The 23125-nt window shown below is 38.5% G+C and overlaps 1 protein-coding gene across 1 annotated transcript in view; it reads left to right on the top strand.

The window, feature by feature from the left end:
* Nucleotides 1–20004, top strand: part of HS2ST1 (heparan sulfate 2-O-sulfotransferase 1) — a 105430-nt gene extending 85426 nt beyond the window's left edge. The window contains exons 3-7 of the mRNA XM_075182425.1: nucleotides 5099–5184; nucleotides 6091–6229; nucleotides 7382–7479; nucleotides 13958–14115; nucleotides 17738–20004. Of these exons, the coding sequence (XP_075038526.1) occupies nucleotides 5099–5184; nucleotides 6091–6229; nucleotides 7382–7479; nucleotides 13958–14115; nucleotides 17738–17964 (708 nt within the window). The 3' untranslated portion in view covers nucleotides 17965–20004. The remainder of the gene's footprint in view (nucleotides 1–5098; nucleotides 5185–6090; nucleotides 6230–7381; nucleotides 7480–13957; nucleotides 14116–17737) is intronic.
* Nucleotides 20005–23125: the final 3121 nt, after the last annotated feature.

Here is a 23125-nt window from a genome sequence, read left to right as displayed (position 1 = left end):
GGCTGATTTTTAGTCCCAGTCCGGCCCTGATTGTATACAAAGATATTTAAAAGTGAATAACATCCTCCTTCGTTTTAACCCATAATTAAGAGTATGGCAGACCCAGCGGATGGCATTCATGCCCAGTGTTATCTGCTACTCCTCAAGAGTCTTCACCAGGGGGTTGGGACCCATGGCTATGCTTTTTTTTCAGCTGTCTCCACCCTTTACTTTAACTCTGTGGTATTAAAAATCTTCGTTGTATGCCTTTTCTTTTTCAGAGCTTCCCCCCCACTCCTCACAATGGATCTAGTCACCATTCTCCCTTCCTTTTCTCTCTTCTGTTCCCTTTTCCTGGTCCCCCTTTTTTTCTCTTCTCCTTTTCTCTTCCCTCTGTACAAAAAATTTGGGTCACTCCTTTTTCCTTTTATTTAAAAGTCCGGTTGAAGTGTAGGATTTTTTCATCTGTGGTTTACATTGAACAAACACAACTTTTGTGTAACTTGTTAAGTTTTTTTCTTTTTGTATTTTTATTAACTTGTCTGTAAAGAGTGTATTCAAATGTTTGAAACCCTGATTCGAACATATTCCATTTGTTATTCTGTCTCCACTATTACTGTTGTAGACACATCTATATATCTACCCTTAGAATACCCTTTACTCTTGCTGTATTTTTCAACAAGGCAGTATAATGATGGAGCGATTCTGAATGTTACGAATAGCTATTTAATAAATGTAATATTAAACTAAAACTAAAATACAAGAGGATCATTTTAGATTAAAGACATTGAAGTGCTGGCGAGCTCAGTGCTACTACAGCAATGAAATTATTTATTAACAGATTTGTTTTGCACCATTACTTAGATATTTAGTTCTAGAATTTAAGTGCTGTAGTCTGAATGCCGCAATAACCGTTTCATCAGAGGCTAATTAAGGTCTCTTATGAAGCTAAAGAGGAATGCCGGTCTCGGATCTGTTAATAAATTGTTATTGTGAGAACAGATTGTGTATGTATGTTGTCCATTATTTTTATATAACAGAAGTCTGGCAGCGCAGTGGGAAAGCAATGTGTTATAGAAATGTCTGGATTTGATGTATGAAGAAATAACTTTCAAGTGTACGGCTGCTGGCCATGCATAACATCCAGGAAAGGATTCACTGATCTGACGTTGTTAGCTCTGCAGCCCTAACTTGATTCAGGGTGTGAAGCTAGGGCTTTATACCTAGGGGGGTATATTTACTAAACTGCGGGTTTGAAAGAGTGGAGATGTTGCCTATAGCAACCAATCAGATTCTAGCTGTCATTTTGTAGAATGTACTAAATAAATGACAGCTACAATCTGATTGGTTGCTATAGGCAACATCAACATTTTTTTTTCAAACCCGCAGTTGTAGTACAACAGACTAGGGGCTAGATTTACTAAAGTGTAAAGCATACAATGAAGGTTAATGACTTTCTACCACTACCATACCTTGCTACAGAACTGTTCTCCAGTACAATCACTGCTGTGCTCCCACCTATACCATTTGTAGCATTCTTTAGTAGGTGTTCAACAGCACTTGGGAATAAAAATACTATATAAAGGAAAATACATTGTTTAATCCTGACCCATTAAATTTAGGTGGTATTGGCATTGTCCATATAATTATATATTAGCCTGTGCTCCTTGATAATGTGAAATATGATGAATTCTAAGTAATGTGGAATAACAAAAGTATTTCATTTGTGTGTATGTCTATGCTGTAGAATTATTTCATCAGGGATAAGCCTGTTTATTGGCTAGGGCTAATTATAATATTCATAATCAATGGAAGTAGCAGCATTGCATGGAAAGTTGCAGTGAGACTGTTGCAAGACCAGGTTCTTCTTCTTGTGGCCTTTTGTCCTGGAGACAACACTGTTTCTTGTATGGCTACAGGGAAGTTCCCAGCCTTTAATGTATAACTAAGATAGGATGCAACAGACTGTCATTCTGGTGCAACATGCGGCCTATTATGATAAAATACAAATAAAGTCTGTCTTTATAAGGATTGCTCAGCTGTTTTTGAGTATGATGGCCAAGATTAGAAGATGCTTTTGTAATCGCGCCTGACTGGATACCGTTTAGTTCCACTGGGTGTGCAATGAAAAGTATTAAGAAGCCTGTGCTGCTTTTTTTTTTTTATTTATATTTTTTTATAGTTGTAATAGGCATATCACACTAATTTCTTGCTGGTAAGAAGTAAAGTACATATCCTGCTGTAATAGGAATCTCATTAACACTGTAACTATAGAAAACAAGAATCATAATCCCTGTGAGAATAGAAGTAAGAGACCTTTATAAAAACTGGATTACAGGTAACTAAATTAAATGCTGCAACTCATAACATTGATTAACACAAGTTACGTTTCTGAACATTACCAGAAAAGTCAGTGTCTAATTGTTTGTTATGATCTACAGCAGTGTTACCTGTGCACTAGGTGGCAGCAGTGAGAGTCGTGGCTGAGCGCACAGAGCTGTCCCTTCCCCTTCAGGATTCCTTCCTTCCATGTTGAACTGCTCTCAATTCGTTTTATTAGTTTTAAGTATTTTAAGGACAAATATATAGATATTGTACCAGCTGACGCTGCTACCTGGGGTCACTGAACCTAGTAACTCTGCTACTTTCTAGCCAGCATAGCAGTTTGGACACAGTCTTCAGGTCCTCATCAGCAATTTTGATATATGTAGTTACAAACTCTATGCGTTACCTCCGACCAAACCCATAAGTCCGGTTACCCACTGGTGTTAAGAAAACGCCAGTGACACTTATGTAAAAGAAGATTTGCTTTTGAAAGGCAGTGTGCAGCCATCACTTACAACTGTGGTTGGGGGGAGGTTCGGTTCAATGGAGGACACTTCATTGATACACCTACCTCCTTGCGCCCTACTCAGTGAACAAGAGTGAACGCAGAATACAGCATCCAAAAGATAGTTGTACCACTGCTGCCCCTGTCCACAGGCCTGGTCCTTGGAACCAATAGGTCCAATCTCCATACCTGTTTGCATGCCTCACAACTATCCCAATTTAGACAGGATAGTCCTCATGTGGGCGGAGGTTCCTGACATCCTGACCTCTGATGGTCGGAATGTTGGTGTCTGTACTGATCACTGCTGCTCTGTGACAGTGTATAGCGGTTTTTAGGAGATTGGGTTAAAAGGAGCCCTGGCATTTCAGAAATGCCAGGCATATCCCCGGGGAGGTGGTTACACCCATTCTGACATAGATTAGCACAACATGTCCCAATTACAGATTTTGGGTCAAGATATCTGTTTTCTAGCATATAAAAACATACTAGTGTATGATTAAGAGCAATGGGTAACCCGTCTAACTGAAATCATTTGAACTCTGAAAAGTTCCTCAAACTGTCTACATTTTTAGAAAATTTGCGAAATAAAAGTGCAATGTGATTTTGAGTATGAGGTAAAGTAGCCATTTTCATGTTTAGTAAGTGACTGATGTCTATGTGCAAGGTTCCCATACCCAGCATAAATTTCTCAGGCAGCAAATTGTCCTTGAAAATAGTTTCCAAATGTTACAAACTATGGTTAAAACAAAAAGTGAAAACTATAGTCTAAAGTTTTGCTGACAGCCTACTACAAAAATTATATCAAAATAATTGCTTTATCTTCCACCAAAGAAAGCGTGTGAGGAACCATTCTTGAGTTTAAGCATTTATCAAACCGAAATCATCAGATTTTCATCTGAAGGAAGTGTTGTATCCCGAGCTGTAAAAACTATTCTACTAATCTTCATTCTAGTAATCTTTAGTTATCGCTCAGAAACACAATGGAAAATATACCTTTCTGATGTTGGTTCCACTTACTCAGCGTTGCTGGCATTACCTATGATGAATATGGCTTTAGTTGGACGTGTTACCAATTTCAGGAAACCACCCAAACAGACACTTCTGTAAAAAAAAAAAAAAAAAAAAAAGGGGCATGCGTTAAAGCAGAGGTGTCCAAACTCAGTCCTAGAGGACTACCAACAGGTCATGTTTTCAGGATTTCTGTAGAAACAGCTGGGATAATTGCTGACCCAGCCAAATAGAATAACTCACCTGTGCATGATTAAAGAAAACATGAACTGTTGGTAGCCCTTGAGGACTGAGCTTGGACACCTCTGCATTAAAGCTGCAGTAGGAAACAAAAAGCCATTATGTTTGGTTGTAAAATACAATACTGTTATACATAATTTTAATTAGAAAGTATTCATGTACGTGAATTCAGAGGATAATGTGTGGGCACCATCTACAGACTCGACAAAATTGCACTCGTGATATAGTAGCCACAATAAAAGCAATTTTTGTGTGGTACAGTCCAACTTCTATCACCTTGATTGCACAAAAAAAATTTAGTCTGATTAATTGAATACATTATTTGGCATAAGTACTAGGCATTGCTCATAGCAACAACGCGCGCATGTATGTATTTTGTCACCTAATAAGAAAACATCACTAGCTCCAATTTAAAGGGAAACCATCAAATTTAAAAATTAAAAAGAAATACTGCCCAGTTTACAACAAGTTCCCAGCCAGTGTGTGGTCCTGTCTTATTATTATTATTATTATTATTATTATTATTATTATTATTATTATTATCATTTATTTGTCTTACTACGCTGACTGTTTTTGACTACACTCGGGGAGACAGGACAGGGCAGTGGGAGTAGTTTGAGAGCTGTGAATAAGCTAACCTGTACACAGACTGTAATATATAATGTTTATATCAAATTTAAAAGGCTTTTGAACAGGCTTACTGCTCGTGCGTCATTTTTAATTTCAGTTACAATTGATACTGTGGGATATTCTGTTTATTTAACGAAAATAGATCTCCCACCTTTTTTAGAAGATTTCTGAAAGCTTTTTTTAGATCCATGTGTCAGAGCCCTGCTGGTGTTCTTAGGTGCAATAATGATTCACATATAGCGTGTAAAATGTCCTTTGCTGAAATAATTAGTTGACTATGACTATTTTTCAATGTTCTCCTACACATTTGGTATTCAAATCTTATGTGATGGAGTTGAAACCAGTTTCTGGAATATAAACAGTTTGCATCCAGTCTGACTACTATTTTCTTATGATCCTGTTATTTTCTAGATGCGATTTGTCAAGAATGTAAGTTCGTGGAGGGAAATGAAACCAGGCTTCTACCATGGACATATTTCCTATTTGGACTTTGCAAAGTAAGATTTTTATTTATCTGTCATTTATTTATAATTTTTTACTTTAGAGCCTAAGCAGAAACACTTCACATAAAAAAAAAAAATGCCCTCTAGTGTGCACCCAGGTTGAGAGAGATACATTTAATAACATCAGGTCATTTTGCTATTTAATATCTTGCATGCAGTAGCTTTTGTTATCATAATTCTGAATATCTTCCGCAGGAAATTTCTAAAAAAAATCGTTCTATTAAAGTGCCCTGATTTACTGATCTGGCTGTCTTTGGCTAGACTCGGTGGGACAGGGCAGTGGGTGTAGTTTGAGAGTCATGTGTAAGTTAAGCTGTACAAAAACTGCAATATATAATTTTTAGATCAAGTTCTTAACGACTTTACTGCTCTTATATTTCATTTTTAATTTTATTATAGTTGATGTTGTGAAAGTCACAGAAATTATTAATCTCGCCCCTTGTGATTACTGATTTTTACAGCCACCTTTGTCTAGTGTCAGACAAACTACAAGACACCAGAGGTTTGAAGCTATATTATTTTGGGCGGTTCTCTCCATTTCCCCACACATTAGAGTCAGCAGGTGAATGTACAGATTAAACCCTGCATTTATTTTCTTACAAAAAGTAGGCGTTTTTACAGTCCTTCCTTGCATCAGCCTTCAGCATTTCAGCTTCTGCTAAACGTCACCCCCTGCCATCCTCGGCCAGCCATTGTACTAATGCAGGTCTAGGTAATCTTTAGCACTACAGCTGTTGATCTGCCTCCCGTGGTGCTTTAGGTGTTCTGCCTCCTAATCACTGTGGGAGTTGCAGTTCAGTAACGGAGGGCACGCTGACAGTTACCCTATTTCTGCTCTGTGGAATTTTTCATTTGTCTTTGTGGCGCTATTAACCAATTTATTCTGTTCTTATATTCCAGGTTTGGCTTTAAGAAGAAACCTATTTATATAAATGTAATTAGGGATCCTATAGAGAGGCTTGTTTCGTACTACTATTTCCTACGTTTTGGTGACGACTACAGACCAGGTCTGCGTCGGCGAAAGCAGGGAGATAAAAAGGTACAGAAGAGACTGATTTAAGTGATTTTATCTTCAGCAGTAAATGTTATGTTAGATATTCAAAAATTACATTTTTGCTTGAATTGGCTTCTAACAGGTCCCCACAGTTGGGGAGAACTACTTGTCATCCCCCCACCCCTCTGCCAGTCCCTCCCCCGTTAATAAGTGTGAACTGTTCTAATTCAAACTGTGCAGTATCAGGTAGGACAGACCTGTGGCTCCGACACAGAGCTGATCAAACCATACTTGCCTACACTCCCTGAATTCCTGGGAGACTCCCGAATTTTGAGGAGTCCTCCCTCCCGGAAGAGTAGGCAAACCTCCCGGATTCGCTGAATTTCGCTGCATTGAATTGCAGGGGCAGGGCTTAATCGCGTAAATAAGCCCCGCCCCCGCTATTCAATGCCGTGAATTTCACCATTTTATAGTGGGGGCGTGACAACGTCTCCACGCCTCCTCGCCTCCTCCTACCCCCTGTCACATGACTTCTCCCCCAGGGAGAGAGAAGTTTTGAAAGGTGGCATGTATGCATCAAACATCCCCAGCGCCTGGTTGCCTGGATAACAACAATTGCAGTACTGGGATGGGAGAGGTCTCCCAAACTGTAAGGATCCTTGACATGAAAGTTCCACTACTCTACTAATTGTCTATGTGAATGATATGTGGTAAATACAATATTATTTTTAATCTAAAAAGTAGCTTACAGGTAAGAGATCAGCTTTATTAAATAGATATGAGATATGTGGTTTGTAATTTATACCAGGGGATAAATGTATCGAGCTGAGAGTTTTCAGGCGAGTTTTCAAAGGGAGCCAGTGATCGGTTAGTTTAGCTGGTCCTTATAACTATAACAGCAGCCACTGGCTAAATAGTAGGAGCAGGATCAGTAGGAGGTAAGATGGTGTTTGCTTCATGTACATGGCAGAGGTGCATTAAATAAGTTGTGGATCATTTATTTTATACTGTGCATGAAATGAGTGAATTTGCCAGCATATGATTTAAGTTAAAATGTTTCTGCCCCTTTAAAATAATTTAAATGTAATTAATCAGTATTTAACTCTTTCACGGGCACATTGCTGTCCACTTGGAGGGATTAAAATGTTTTGCGATATGTTTGGCATTTATATCTCATGGTTCATCTTTATCTTCCAGACCTTTGATGAATGTGTAGCAGCTGGAGGATCTGACTGCGCTCCAGAGAAACTTTGGCTTCAGATCCCGTTCTTCTGCGGCCACAGCTCAGAGTGCTGGTAGGGAGAGAAAATTGGCTTACCTTGTTAATTAAGCATCTTATCTCTGTAATCTGTACTTAACAAATCAGAATTTGTACTAAAGAAGGACATTAAAGAGAAATTATTTAGCGGCTCTCGGAACATCTTATTTGTTTTTCCAAGATCACGGCTCTTTGGAAGGCAGCCTTTTTTATTTAAGGGAATTCATTTCAGGTTTACCTTCAGCTTGTAAATGGTTTGTTTAAACTAATGAAAACCTGGCTTATGTGCTGACCAAATGTTTGAGAATTCAGTTGTATGAGTTCACGATGGCCGTGGTGTGTAGTAGAAAAGGGCACTTTATCTCCTCTCTGTTTTAAACTGTTAGAATGCATATAGATGTCATATTTTAAGTGACTTTGATTAGGGTCAAAACACCTACTGTATACATTCTTTTCAAAACTGGTTGCGCACTGACATGCTGGTGCCAAAAATGTGGCCAGTGCCACCTATACCCAATAAGCACCTTAGAAGTTTAACAGCAGCAGCACAGATTATTTCATAAGATAAGCGTGCAGATCTATGGTCTTGATGGAGGCAGTGTCCTGTCCGCTTGTGGTAAAGTAATAGAGGACAGAGCTGTATGTGACAGGGACAACGTTAGACGTGAAGGGGAACTGGAGGCGACCTGGAAGCCACAGTGATGGTGGAAAAGAATCTGTCCACATTTTAGCATAATTTCTAGGGATTCTTTGTTGATAGGTAGGTGCAGCTAATCAGGGGTGTGCATGATGCCACTGGAACCAGGTTGACAGTGACATCAGGTTCGCAGTCGCACAATCGCCTAAAGATAAGTCATTCTAGGTGCTTTGCTCCTGAATGCAACAGAACTACCTTCAAAAGGATCTTGTCATATTAGGTCATATCTCTCCTGCCTTCTGGTAGCAATAGATCATTGTTAATTTACCATTAGATGTAGTCTAACTAGGTCTCCTGTGCCCCTCAGCAATGTTAAAGTATCTAATGAACATCTTTGGTCCCCCACTAGAAAAAAAACCAAAACATTTGTAAATAAAATCTAAAACAAACATATTTTTTTCCTGGCCACCCAACTAATTCCTATCTAGGGCCATTCAGTATGTGTCAGCCTATCCTGTGTCATGAGGACACTCGCTGATTGGGTGTCGCAGACTCATGCAGTATTAAAGAAATGTTGCGCAGAACACAGAATCCATGATCCCACAACATTCTCTGTCCTTATTTGTGTCTACCCACACCCGACCCTACATACCGTTTAGGGCTGGTTTAAGATTGTGCACATGAGTAAAGTTGAAAGGACAAAATCCCTTCAGTCATCCAATGGTTAAGAACAAGTATTGAGCTGTGGTGATAAGCCCTTTTGGCTACTGTATTTTGCTGCTGACTCACCCCTAGGAGTGGTTATGAAGCCCTCATTTCCCATACTGAATACCTACTGTCAATCGTTCGATTATTTTCCATTTTGATATCTATTTAGAATAAAATGAGGACTCTTTTTAATTCAGATTGTCAGTCATTAAATGTTAACTTATTAGTAAAACACAACCTTAGGTTGTGGTGTCAAATACACCCCTGTATGTCATAAAATTGATGCTTCCGACTTATTTAATTATACTCGCAGGTTAGTGTAATCAAACAAAAACAAGAAGCTTGGCGTTCTGTTTACCTGTTGAAAATATTGGTTTCAAAGAAAAGGGGCACCAAAACACACCTGCTTTCTTAGTATTTTTTTCTGAGATAGCAGAAACTAATTTTGGAGCATTATAAACCTGATATCCTGGCGCTGTTATAGTAATTTGTGTTCCTTTGTCTGCAGGTTGTATGTACAGCTAGCTGTTGGGTATGCAATTTTTCAAGCACAATTTTAACTAGAACTATAATTTTAAATGGGTTGTTTGAGCAAAAGGTAAAATAATTCTCTTTTCCAAGGACAAAGGTTCACACTGTGACTTAAGATCAGATTACTGTACCTGCTTCAAAGTTATGTTCTATTTAATAGGCAAAGGGTTTCAACTGTCTAAACTTGTGTGTTTGTATAATTTATGCAGTGTGGTTTTTAAAATAACTTGTGTAATTTATAATTTTGAGATGTGTGTAAGATGCAAAGAGGGGAAATTGGTTTTTCGGTAGAGTTAGGCAGTGGTAAGGTAGGCTTTGTTAAACAGGTGAGTTTTAAGGGAGACTCCTCCAGCTTTGGAGGCATGAGGAGAGTCATGATAGAGCAAGAGAGTGTTCCACATGTGGAGAAACACATGAGACAAGTCTTGACAGGAGAGATCTGGTTACCAGAGGGGGAGATGAGGCAGCAGTCTTTGACAGAGAGGGCAGAAGGGAATATGAAGGGAGATGGAAGTTGGAAATCTGGGAGGCAGAGAAGGGCTTTGTAGGTAACTTTGAATTGGATTCTATAGAGAATAGGGAACCTGTTTAGGGAAAGTGATGGGAGAAGAAAATCAATCTTATTTTATCGCTAAGGCAAGATTGAAGAGGTGAGAGGGGGAAGCCAGAAAGGAGAAGGTTGCAATTGTTTTTCTTGAGTAAAGTATTTTTTATATTTCTTTAGTTGCAACATACAAATAACATATTTAACTTCTATCTGTGCCTATCACTATAAACTTTATACAGTGATATCTAGTCAACTTTTAGGGTGATGATATCATCATAACATTTTCACTACACTCCAGATCAGATCAGTTGAAGCTGCACAGGGCTGAGACTTATCCATCCACCTGGTGACTCCCCAAACCCACCATATCATCCTGGTGAGGGTGGATAACATAACTTGATTCATACCAGTGGTGCCATATCTTATGGTATTTATGTATGGTCTTTCTACTTTCATACATGAACCGCTCATGCCTCCATACTTCAGTAACTAGATTAATCCAGTGAGGTACACTAGGTGGTTCAGTCGCCATCCATCCCCTAGCTAGAATAACTTTAGCCAGGAAGGTTAAGGTAAATAAAGGTTGCAATTGTTGAGGCGAGAGATAATTAAAGAGTGAATTGGTGTTTTGGTAGCTTTGAGAGAGGAAGGTTCTCATCCTGGTTATATTCCCAATATGAAAACACCTGAGTGGGACATGTACTGGATTTTAGGTGTAAAGGAGAGGGATGAGTCGAGGATATCGCCTAGGCAGCATCCTTGAGGAACAGAGGAGATTGTGATGCTGTCAACATTAGGTAGTGGTGGAGACTTGAGATGAAGAAAAGTTTTGAACACATCTAGTTTGAGAGAGTATTGGGGCATTCAGGAGGAGATGAGAGACTGTTAGAAACCAGAGAAAAGAGGGAAGGGTTGAGGAAAGGGAAGGATATGTAGATTTGGGTGTCGTCCATGTAGAGGTTGTACTGGCTACATGAAGGAACCGATTAGTTCACTGAGGGAGGAGGTATAGGGAGAGAATGGAAGGATTCTGAGGATGGTGTCTTGAGAGACCTGGAGGGTAGAGGAGGTAGGACAAACTGATGGTTGAGACAGAGATGATCTATAGGAGAGATAGGGAGCAGATCGGGAGTGGACCGTGTAGGAGATCCAGTGGAGTGGAGGGTAGCATAGTAGAAGATGGTGGTCAATGTTGTCAAAGCCTGGAGAGAGATCCAGAAGGATAAGAGCACGAGAAGTGACCCTATGGTGGCGGATAAAGAGATTGTATTGGTGGGTAAGGAGGCAGGCTGGCATTTGAGGACATGGAGCAGAGAAGACGAGAGAGCATGGGGCAGGTAGAGGGGGGACAATATGAGAGAAGAGCTTGAATTTAATTTCCCTGTGGTGGGGTAGAAGGAGCACATGGAAGAGGAGGGTGGTGACGGAGGCACTGTACACACTAGGTTGACAAAGAAGGTGCAGATGTGAGAAGGTAGAGAGGTCCCAGCTTTTCATAGCTCACTTATTATCCAGCTTTCTGTATTAAGGATTTTCTCAGAATTTGGTACTACATTCGTAAAACAAGTTTTTTTAATTTTATAAATAACCCCCTACACTCTCGGTGTTCTCATCCGTATTCATTTATTTAGCAGCGCTTCTCACGGGAACTATAAGAGGATGCACTTTGGTGATCTTGTTTGTTGGTATGACCTTTTCACTGAGCAGCAGCAGTTACTTCTTTTAATTCTTCATATCAGGATTTCCGAACTCTCTGGGTAACGGGTTCCCAAATTTGCTATTCCTGTGGCTGTGCATAATTGTAACCATTTCTGTTTAGACCAGCAGAATAGGGATAGGTAGATACTAGGGAAGGTAAATTGGCGTGCATGGATGTAATAGGCGCTTTCCCTCAGAGCTCAGGATTACCCATGGGTATAATATAGACATAAGGAATGTATAGCGAAAATAAAGTTAACCAACAGGGCTTACAAGATTAGTAGGACCTCAGGAATCAAGGATCAACTCGTTTAAGATTACTTGAATAAAACTATATTTTATTTGAAGATTTCAGTCTAAGAGCATTAAATATAGTCTCTGTCAGCAGTGCCCAATACTAATGAATGTTTAATTTAAGCTATGGTATCTAGTAAAAAATAACTTCAGGTAAAACTTTCTCTGCTCTCCTCGGATCAATACATCACGGCAAACGTGTTCCATATAGCACTTCCGTTAATCAGCATGAGGCTGTATAAATTCAGGTCCTATTTTTTTCTCCAAGCTGGGAATTTACTAATTAGAAGAAACTCACTATAAACAGACAGCAGGATATTGAGTAAAACTGTTAAAATGTCATTAAATATTTATGAGAAGATCAAGGTCTCATTAGACTTCCAAGAAGTGAAACCATATTAGTACGTCGTACACAGCAGCTTGTGTTCTTTTCATAATCGCGGGTTTCATTCATAGCGATGTCTAATTTAGGTTATCATATTCAATGTGAGTTGTTCCATAGTTTATTTTAGAGCTTGCACACACTGTATTTTTTTATTTTTACTTTTTTCTTTGCCAGTCATTTAAATATTCTTCGCAAATAAAGCTGCACACAAGCAGAATTGGGAATGATTGATCCCTATGGAAGTGTTCACACACATACTTCATTATGTTTCATCTGCTGGGCTTGTAAATTACTATGTGTAACCTCAGGGATCAATGATCCCTACTTTATCCTCTGTCTACGGCTTAGATTGCCTTCCCCCCCAAGTATTCCTTTGAGACATGTCTGTAAATGGGGTTGACAGGTGATTATCTCCCAACTACACTAACAGGTCTTAATGTGATCTGGTCTTGGCCGTGTGTCAAGTGATCAGATCTTGTCCAATTTCACCAACCGTGTGTGGCCAAATTGAATGAGTGCCAGGCAACAGGATCACTTTCAGAGCAGCAGGATGGACTCATGTGGCCAGCAATAAGGCCAGTGTATTAATTAAGCTTTGCACCAAAACTTATAGCCTTTACCCCCTTACACAGGGGGGCAGTCAAGAAACATGGTCCTTATATAATCATTAATGTTTGAAGCGCCACACATTCCCTGCCGTACTGTACAGTCGGCAATACAGAAAACAGAAGCGTCAGTTACATGATAGAAGTACACAAAGGAGCAAGGGTACAAACCATTATACGAGACATGAGAACATAGCAATTACATTGTATATAACCGCACATCCTGCATGTCTGCATATACATTCCCTTTACAAAATTAATGCACAGGGAACTCTTACTGTGCGGTGGGACAGTTGTTTTTAGTAAATTTAACTCCATTATAGTAATGAGGGTTTGATAAAACACTCCCTGTGTAAAGCTATTATTAAATAAAGTCTTTATCACATTGTAGTCTGCAAGGTACTTCCCATGGGGCCTTCTGTCCATCAGTTAGACGTTACAGCTGTAGCAGAATTCTTGGATTTTTATTGCCTAAATAATACTTGTTGGGCCGCTCTTGTGCTCTCTATACGCACATTGCCACATGAAGATTACGGTTGTACAGCTTTTACGGCTCTATAGCTGCTGCTTTTAGTGCCCACTTTCCTCAAATTATTTGTTGAGAGAGAAGATATAAAATTGTTATTGTGGTGTTAGGTATTACTAATCTCTCGAAAAAAATGTTATTTCCCCCTCACCTGCAGCTGCAAGCAGTTAGCATCATGTTATTTTAATGATTCCCAAAGAGACCAAAGATCATACATTTCATACAGGGGTTTTTCAGCATCTCATTAGCTGATCCGGATCCAAACACCCAGCACATAAAATGTACATTGCATGTTTAACGTAATCGCTATTTTATGTATGCTAAGTATTTTACCACTCAAATAGCCACAAGGATAAGGCTCAGGCTAAAAAAAAAACTATTGCCAACAATTCCTTTTCTGACAAAGCATCTGTCCTGACACTTGGGATATTTTTTGTAACCGTTACCATAGGAACCAGTCAAAAGATGCACTATATGATGAGCAATACGTTTTTGTGATAGGCTGTTTGTCGTCTTCCTGCTTTTCCACTCCACTATGATTATTTGAAAGTTTTAGATTGTCTTTAACTAAACTGTTGTTTCAGGAACGTGGGGAGCAGATGGGCCCTGGACCAAGCCAAGTACAACCTGATTAATGAGTACTTTCTAGTGGGAGTCACGGAAGAGCTGGAGGATTTCATTATGTTGCTGGAAGCTGCTTTGCCCCGTTTCTTTCGAGGTGCCACAGAGCTCTACCGCTCAGGTATTGGGACACCAGGTCTTTACGTTTTTATCTTGTCTTAGGGATCGTGAGATTGTACTGGAACGTATCGCAGAAAAATCCATTGATTTCACAACGGTTATTGATCGACCCCATTTCCCTGAAGCCTGTTTGTTTAGAATCTGAACCGTCCTCCTTTTCTAATTATTGTAAAATGTAGCTCATCCACTTCATTTAATTAATGTGCTATGATGGATGTGGGAGAATTGATGCAGGGTAACTAAAATGGTATTAAGAGCATATGTTGGATAACTTGAGAGCCTACATTGGTATGTTGAAAATAGAGGTTACATTGACTATTGCTGCATTCAGCAACACTGGAAAAACTTATACATATTTTATATTATGTGACCCTTATGTCTGTAATAATTTTGCCATGTATCCTTTAAGGAGTATACTTTTTTTTTTTATATAAATGATCCCCTTTTGGGTTGTTTTAATATATTTAGCTATATTTAACTCAACACAAAATACTGTGTTAGCAACATTTTACTGTATTCTTATATAGTAAAATGTTGCTAGAACAGTATTTTGTGTTGAGTTAAAATGGCACAGGATAATGAATCCCTGTGTATAAAATTACTATAGGTTGATTCATCTTGCTGTATACATCTATATGGACTCATCAGCATCCCTTCTAGGGAGAGCCACAAACTTGCACTGTTTGGTATGGGTTTATTTTGATCCCATAGGTGGAAACTACAAATCATTATTGGTAGCCTTAGGAACTGGTCTGAAAACAAGTGGTCTTTGTTTCCTACATTAATAGGAGATGCTTTAGCACCATTTACCTTTGCTAACCCGTCTGACTGCTTATTTAAAAAATAAAAAAAAATTGTCCAATTAGGAGCAGTGAATAAATGGGAGACAAAGCTGCAGCAGAAATATTGGAATTGGCAATCCCTTATGAAAAGCCTGGTACAATACCATATTTTTGTAAGGGATTCCAAAGGCAGCAGTGGAACCAAAACCGTTTTCTTTATTTCTATCCCTCCAGTGAAACAGTGAAGAGAATACAGATTTTGATTGGCCACTACTCCTAAACAAATCTGTAGGACCACATAGTATTAACAACAGTATATAATTACAGACTTTCAGCCAAGCAGCTGATAATTAATACTAGCTGTGCTGGCTGTTTAAAATGAGTCACTGCAGCCTCTAGGCCCCAGTCACACAAGAGTTTTTGATTTTGGCAATATATAATGAAAACCTCTCTGTAACAGAAGCCATAGTAATAAATGATCCTATTTTTTTCTTTTTTTTCTTTTTAAATTCAGCATTCCTATTTTTAAAGTGTCAGCTGCTGGCAAGCCTAGGTGCCAGTATTTGAGACCAGAATCATTTTTAGAGAGTCGCTTATTTTAGAATTGAAATACAATTCTATGAATGGGGGAAAAACGATTGACAATGCAGTTTTTTAATTTTTGTTCCAAGGCTATAAAAAAAAAGTCTGCTTATTACATAATATATTGTTTAGGTCATAAGACCTAAATTAATAACTCTTATCCTAAATATAAACATTAGTTAGATACATGATACAGAGTATATCTATCAAAAGACCTTTTGCTGCAGATTTTGGATGCTCAGAAGACTGAGCACAGCCAGCTGTCTACAACTGACGATATAGTATGTCATATCCAGCATTCTGTCCTCTGCCGTTTGGTATGTGATACGGTGGTTGGAGCCTGGTGTACACAGAGCTACATATACCTGCTTTCCAGTAGATTAAGAACCTACTGTAAAATGCGCTGGAGAGTGCATCTAACCAATTATGAGTCTATCCTGCAAATTTAGCCATCCAGCCTCTGCCCCACTAAAAGATCACAGAGATGTCCCCACTTTTTAAATTCGGTTTCGTCGTAAACGCAGAGTTAACAATAGTATCATCAAAATAGAGCCTGAGTAAAAGTCTCATTGCATTGTACAGTTTGCACCACACATGCCAGTATTATGAAAACTCAGCGATAAAACTGTGCTTCAGCTTCCCTATATCATAAGTGCCTTAGGCATTATTTAAATGGGCTTGGATAGAACTTCCAGCGACACTGAGTTCATGAAATTTGTTCAGAGCCGATGTACTGAAAGTTGTCCACTTGGTGATGTCACTGGATGATTCTCGAGACCTGTGTGCATGCTTCTGCCTGTTAGCATTTAATTAATACTCATGAATATTCATAGCTGCCCAGAATATGTCTAAACTCATGTAGAATGTAAGAAGGGTCAATATATGAAACTATATAGCTGTAACACACAGTAAAATGTACCATATGTTTAGTTATGTAGTCAAATCTGTTCAGATAATTGGTTTATGTGCACTTCAAAGTAATTTTGTTATGTGAAAAGCTTTTTGTGTAAGTTAATTTCGAGGTGAAATGTTTAAGAAGCTGTTTAGCAGCTGCAAAGTCATTTATAATGTAATTTATTGCTTCCATTTTCTTGTCTTAGTTCATTGTTTTCAGAGAATTCTATAAAAATGTTGTTATTTTGAGTTGACTTGAAACTCTGCCCACTTTGCCTTTTTAGGAGCAAGAGTCCAAATCCTGTCCAAATGTAACTGCTAATTTTAACATGAACACAGTTTGTATATCCAGATCACCGTTGGGATGGCCTCCTGTTATCCAGACAATGGTAGCTTACATGAGATGTCTGAATCGGTTACCCCCATTCAAGGCATTATTGTTAGACCTAGTGCAAGCGGGATCTATTTGTGACTGCAATAGCAGTTACATTTTAACCAGCGCCATGGAAACTTTTTGTCTATCAACTCCTAAAGCCTCCCCTGGTTAAAAAGAATGGTAAAAAAAAAAGGTGAAAATTAGTTGAAGTTACGTGTGCTCTCTTGAAGACCATGGGCCAGATTTACTAAGCTGCTGGTTTGAAAAAGGGGGGATGTTGCCTATAGCAACCAATCAGATTCTAGCTATCATTTTGTAGAAGGTACTAAATAAATGACAGCTAGAATCTGATTGGTTGCTATAGGCAACATCCCCACTTTTTCAAACCCGCAGCTTAGTAAATCTAGCCCCATGAATTAACGTACATATTTGATGTGCCTGGGAGTACTAGAATAATACATTTTATTATGCTACTTTGGGGACCTCTATGAATATATAGGTAAAGAAAATTGACCATCAGAAAATTAGGGAAAACTATCTTTTCATAATTTTTGCTTGTTTACTCCAGCTGATGGTCAGAAAATAAAGTTAACAATGTAAAGGGGGGATTTAACACTTTCTGGAGCAAGGGTATATCTTTATCAACTGTGAGGTTTTTGGCCATGTCCTTTTTAAAAGAGATCTCCACATACATTTTGTATTGAAAATTAATCACTTCCGTTTTAAAAAGATAGTAATCCAACTCCCTATTCAACAGACTAGAACTTGGCTGGAAGCCAAGGTGAATGTTGCCATTTTCCATTGTGGCAACAACGTTGTAGTTCTCTGCACCACAGCGAACCTTTAGGGCCCTTACCCAAGAGTTAGTGCCTGAAATCTGGAAACAAATAGATTTTTGAGTATTACAAATGACTGTCATTTAAGATTGCTGTTTTCAGTGCTTTATTTCTCTAACTTCCTATTATTCTGCTTTTTTTAAAAAAATAAAGGAAAAAAGTCCCACCTAAGAAAAACAACTGAGAAGAAAGCACCTTCCAAGGAGACGACTGCCAAACTTCAGCAGTCAGACATATGGAAAATGGAGAACGAGTTTTACGAGTTTGCTCTCGAACAGTTCCAGTTTGTCAGGGCGCACGCGGTACGAGAAAAAGATGGCGAACTGTACATTCTGACACAGAACTTTTTCTATGAAAAAATTTACCCAAAGTCAAACTAAGGATGCAGCGTGTGCTGTTAGTTTAATGGACTACACCTTTGTTCATAAGACTTTAATTTCAGGCCCACAGACTCTGTTGGTAATTATACCCTTGAGACGGTTCATTGGTAACTTGCTAAGGTTGTCATCAAATGAGCCATATCAAATGTTCGGCACTAAGAAAATGAGACCTTGAGGTGATCTCCAAGTACTGCCACACGATCATACTGATAAATACAATATGTGAGGATTTAACTCTAGCAAAATGGACACTGGAGAGTTCGCAATATACACTGTACAGACAGAACCAAACTATTAACTTCTTTTTTTTTTTTCTTTTTTTTTTTTTATATAAACTTTGTTCCGTCAAATGTTTTCTCTCAAGCTTGTTTATTTTGTGTTTAATTTGAATTGCTTGTTATCGATCCTGTACCTGTGAATATTTAAACACATTCAAGATTTGTATTGAACATGCTGCTGTGTAACTTGTCCATTTTCACACTGGTGCTTAATTAGAATCATTTTGGCTCTCTTGTAACAATTCGAAAAAAAAAAAAGACAGCGCTATATATTTTGTTTCCTTTTGCTACTTTTTAGCCCCCTAACCATTGACTTGAAAGAGTAGTACACTTTTTTTTATTATTATTATATGAGTAAATGCATTTAATGGCTTTGGTTCCTGAAAAAAGTATAAGTTGGTTAGATCCCGTTGATGGGAAAGTATTACAGATGAAATGTTTCGCAATCTGTCTTGCAATATATTTTTCTGAGAATTTGTTAACTGGTTGCGGACTAACCGATTTGGATTCCCAAAAGTGACCAAAATCACAGGTGTCACCAGCCCACCCTATAGTTTCCCCCTAAAATCTAAAGAAAAACCATTGTTAACACAATACTTAACAGTATGGATTGGTTTTAGAATACATTTGATTGTAATAAATGAGGCGTTATAGAACTGTTTAAACAACTGTGGAAAGTGTATTTCGCTTTGGAGAATAGTAATTATAAGGAAATGATAAATAATATATTCCTCTACAGTGGCCAGCATACTTACCCACTTTTAAAACCTTCCCTCCACCTCAGGTGGCGGGGGCAGGAGGCGGCGATGGTAGACGCTATGAATGCCAAAATTTGTGGCATTGTGTATCTCGAAGGGGTCTTGATGGGAATAGCGTTATTAAGCCCTGCCTCCACAAAAATCCAGGAAGATGCCAACTCTTCTGAGGTTTTGAGAATGCCCCAGAAATTACGCGAGAGTAGACAAGTATGATTTTAGGTCATGCGCTATATGGATAAAAGTATTTGGCCACACCTGTTAATTGTTGAATTGAGGTGTATAAAATCAAGCACCTAGCCATGCAGTCTCTATTTGCAAACATTTGTGATACAAAATGGGTCGTTCTGAAGAGCTTCTGTGGCTTCAAGCGTGGTACTGTGATAGGATGCCACCTTTGCAATGAGATGGTTCGTGAAATTTCATCCTTGCTGAATCTTCCGTCAACTGTAAGTGATATTATTAGAAAGTAGAAGTGTTTAGGGACAACAGCAACGCGGCCAAAAAGCAGAAGACCACGTAAAATCACAGAACGGAGTCAACGACTGCTAAGGCACATGGTACGTAAAAGTTGCCAACGCTCTGCTGCTTCCATAGCTGAAGCGTTATATGGTCATATGAAATGGAAATTACTAATATTTTCAGATGGCAGTTAAGACCAATTTTGATATTTAATGACCTATTTCTGCTGTAATACTTTCTGATTCAATCTTCTAGGAATAAGGCTTACAATATAATTGCTTTTATAAAAGTGCTGCTCCCCCTTTAAATGATTTACTATAAATCAAGACATCATACAGCGAAATGCACATGTTATCCTATCCATTCTTGCTTATTTTCTGTATGTTACAGTTTCTACTAAGTCATAAAGACACAATTGATGATCTGTGGTAATAAGGTTTCCTATGTCCCGTAGATTTACCTGTAGAATATTTTTTACTAAAGTGCTTTGTAATGTGTTTTAAATATTAGCATTTACAAACAGAATAAAAGCTGTAAATAATGCACATTTTATGTAATTGGACCAAAATATTGTAATTTTTATTGTAATTTATTGACAGTTGTTTTAATATAATGGTACACACAACATATTAATGTTAAGAATTTACCATTAATAGTAATGGTTTAAATTGGTTATACTTCAAGGTCTATTTATATGAAAGTGAATTGCTACTGCTATTTATCTTTTTAAGTTGGTCCTTTCATATAATCTAATTTATCCTTTCTGTTGCATTTGTACTTTATCATTTGTATCCACAAGTTAATTGTTTAGGTAGTAGTTGTACAATAGTAATTATTTATTATTAATGTGATAAACACAGCTGCAGGGTAAAAGTAGATGTAACAATTATAGCACTGGCATCCCTGCAGACTTGTATAACTCGTCACATGGACCTAACACATAGCTCCTTAAGGCCAGTAACCTCCATTTGGGGGGGGGGGGGAAGTAAGAACTGCATGTGGAAAAGTATATAAACTTTGTGTGTACATACGTTTTGATATGCAGTTCGCATTTGTAATTCCCCAAGTTGATATGCGCTGAACATGTTCACATGCATTTGCAAATGCATACAGCATGCAAGTGGCACACAGCATTTTCCATTCATTTCAATAGCCCATTCATTTCAGTTGGGTTTCCAGTGTGATATATGCAGACAGATAGTCAAAATAACCTGTAACCAATGATTGTCCAGGCCTATTCCAAACAGATATGGTAGGCAATGCTCGGGTTACATTGGCTGTGTGGTAGCAGTAAGGCTGTCTGCTTTGGATCAAACCATTGGTGCCTAAAGCTGAGGTAGGTTGGAAAAGGGATGAGATGTGGGGGTAGTTCACAACCCTGGTAAAAAAAAATATATATATATATTTATTTATTTTTTATATAAAGAATCCTGCCTTGTGATGAGGTCTGTTTTCCACCCTCTTGCTCTGGCTGGATAGCTCATGTTTCTCTAAGAACTTGACAGTGACATTCCTATTATCTGACAAGAGGGTATGAACTTCACTCCCAAATGTTATGTCCAAGCCTTCCCGATAACCCTGCGTGCTCCAATAATGGGATGATCATTGAGTTATATACTGCTTCAACCTAGTTTTTGATCAAAAGGTTTCCATGTAATTTGATTTTAGTAGTTCTATAATAAATATGGCTGTCTCTGTATGTAGAGGAAAAATAGTTGACAAAATAGAGTTCTGCACACCATGCCCTCATTTTGTCAGCATCTATGGGAACAAAGTAAATATTCTCAGCACATAAAAGGAAAAGTAGTTGTAATGATTTTTCTGCCTACAAAGGTAAAAAACAAACAGATTTAGACGGTGATCTAAGTGAAATGCACTGGAAACACACTTAAGAATTTCATTCCATATTTTACTTTTCTAGTGTAATCTGCTATGAGCATTAGCAGGAATATTTCATGCATTACAGAACGTAGCTTTAGTAATCTAAAAGAAAAATCTCTCCCAGCTTGTTTGGGTAGGCAGTTGTCGTCTGTAATCCTCCCGCAGTGTCTGAATGTGATGTCCTTCAGTATTCTTACTCTGCTGCCACTCTAGAAGTACTCTTCAATACTGAATAGTTCCTGCGAGGCTTTTCATCTAAAAAGACCACTAATCCTAAAATAAAAGTTGGCTCAAAGAGCTGCTAATGATTTTCATAAATATGTAAAGTATGTTTTTTCAGGGCCGAAGATATTTAAGATACAGTTGTGATCTGGATGGATATTTACCTATACACACATCTGCAGATGTTTTGCCAGTAAAGCTGGGTACACACTACACTGTTTTCGTCCAATAATCGGCTCAAACAGCCGACATAGGGCCGCTCGTTCAAAAGTTGGGTCAGTGTGTGCAGTGACACGATGGTCGAAAATCTGCCCAAATGGATGATTGTCGCCTCATTTGGTTGGTCGTACCGTTTAATATTTTCGTTCCAATCTCGTTTCCGCTGTGTAGTGTGTATAAACTTCCGACCGATCCACAACAGTGAGTACGAAATTAGTCATTGCTCACGACAACATGGCTGTAAAAAGTCGCTAAAGGGACGTCCACTCTTCCCTTTATCGTCCTAAACAAAGCTAGTGTGTATGCAGTCCATGGACCGAGCGATCAGAACATCGATCGCATGTAAAATCGCTCGGCATAAAAAGTTGGTTGAAATCTCTAGTGTGTACCCAGCTTAACTCCATTGGCCACCGCAGCCAACCTTTCTACAGGTGAAAGGGGCTGATAATAGGGCACAATAGCGCAGTAAATGTAAATACATTATGACACCTCTCCGTCTTTTTGAAGTTATGGGAACGTTTACATCTATAGCTAAATGTTAGTAACTTCCTTATGAAAAACGGCTCAGTTAGCCTTCGAGATCTTCTCCGTGCACAGGTAGACTGATCACTTGTCATCGGTGTGACGTCGCTATGTTCATGGGTCTACACCTTGTCCAGCAGGATGCATGTGATCACAAGCCTACTCCGGCACCAGGTCTACTCCAGCAATTCTATATCAGTTACATTATACTACTTTGCATGAATCTTTGGGTTCTTTTCTGTCAAACAGTCTGCGGTTTTTGTGTTTTGTGGGGTCGTTTTTTGTTTTTTTTGGGGTTTTTTTTAGAGAAGTGAAAGAAAATATTAATACATTTCCGCTCAAAGTCTTAAAAGTTCCCTCAAGTACTCTTACATTCTTTTACTGTGAGTCACCTCCAGAACGCCTGGGAGACTGTCCATGGATCAATCATCCTTTATGTTCGAAACAAAAATGCATGTTTCTTTTTCAGTTTTCCACCGTCCAATTTCAATATTTGTCCTCTTATTATAGTAATCCTCTTAATTTTTTGCAAAAACTGTCTTCCTGATCTCTAATACTTGTGGTAGAAACATGCAGATACATAAAACTACCTTTGTCTCTTCTCTCCTATAAGCTGCACATGGTCAATGCCTCATCGCTTTCTTGATGCGTTTTGATATGCAGCCCATGCACCATGTTAGCCGATCTGATATTTCTATTTGGAAATATGGCCTCCTGAACGGTAGTCGGTACTCAAGGTGAGATCCTGCCTGTGACCTTAATATCCCCTTCACTCTGGATTCCGGAGAAAGGATATTAATTTGTCCTAGAGTGTTTATAAAC

This window comes from Mixophyes fleayi, chromosome 8 (assembly GCF_038048845.1).
Source record: "Mixophyes fleayi isolate aMixFle1 chromosome 8, aMixFle1.hap1, whole genome shotgun sequence".
NCBI classification, from domain to species: domain Eukaryota; kingdom Metazoa; phylum Chordata; class Amphibia; order Anura; family Limnodynastidae; genus Mixophyes; species Mixophyes fleayi.
Note: the sequence above shows the minus strand (reverse complement) of the source record. Positions and strands in the feature narration are given on the sequence as shown.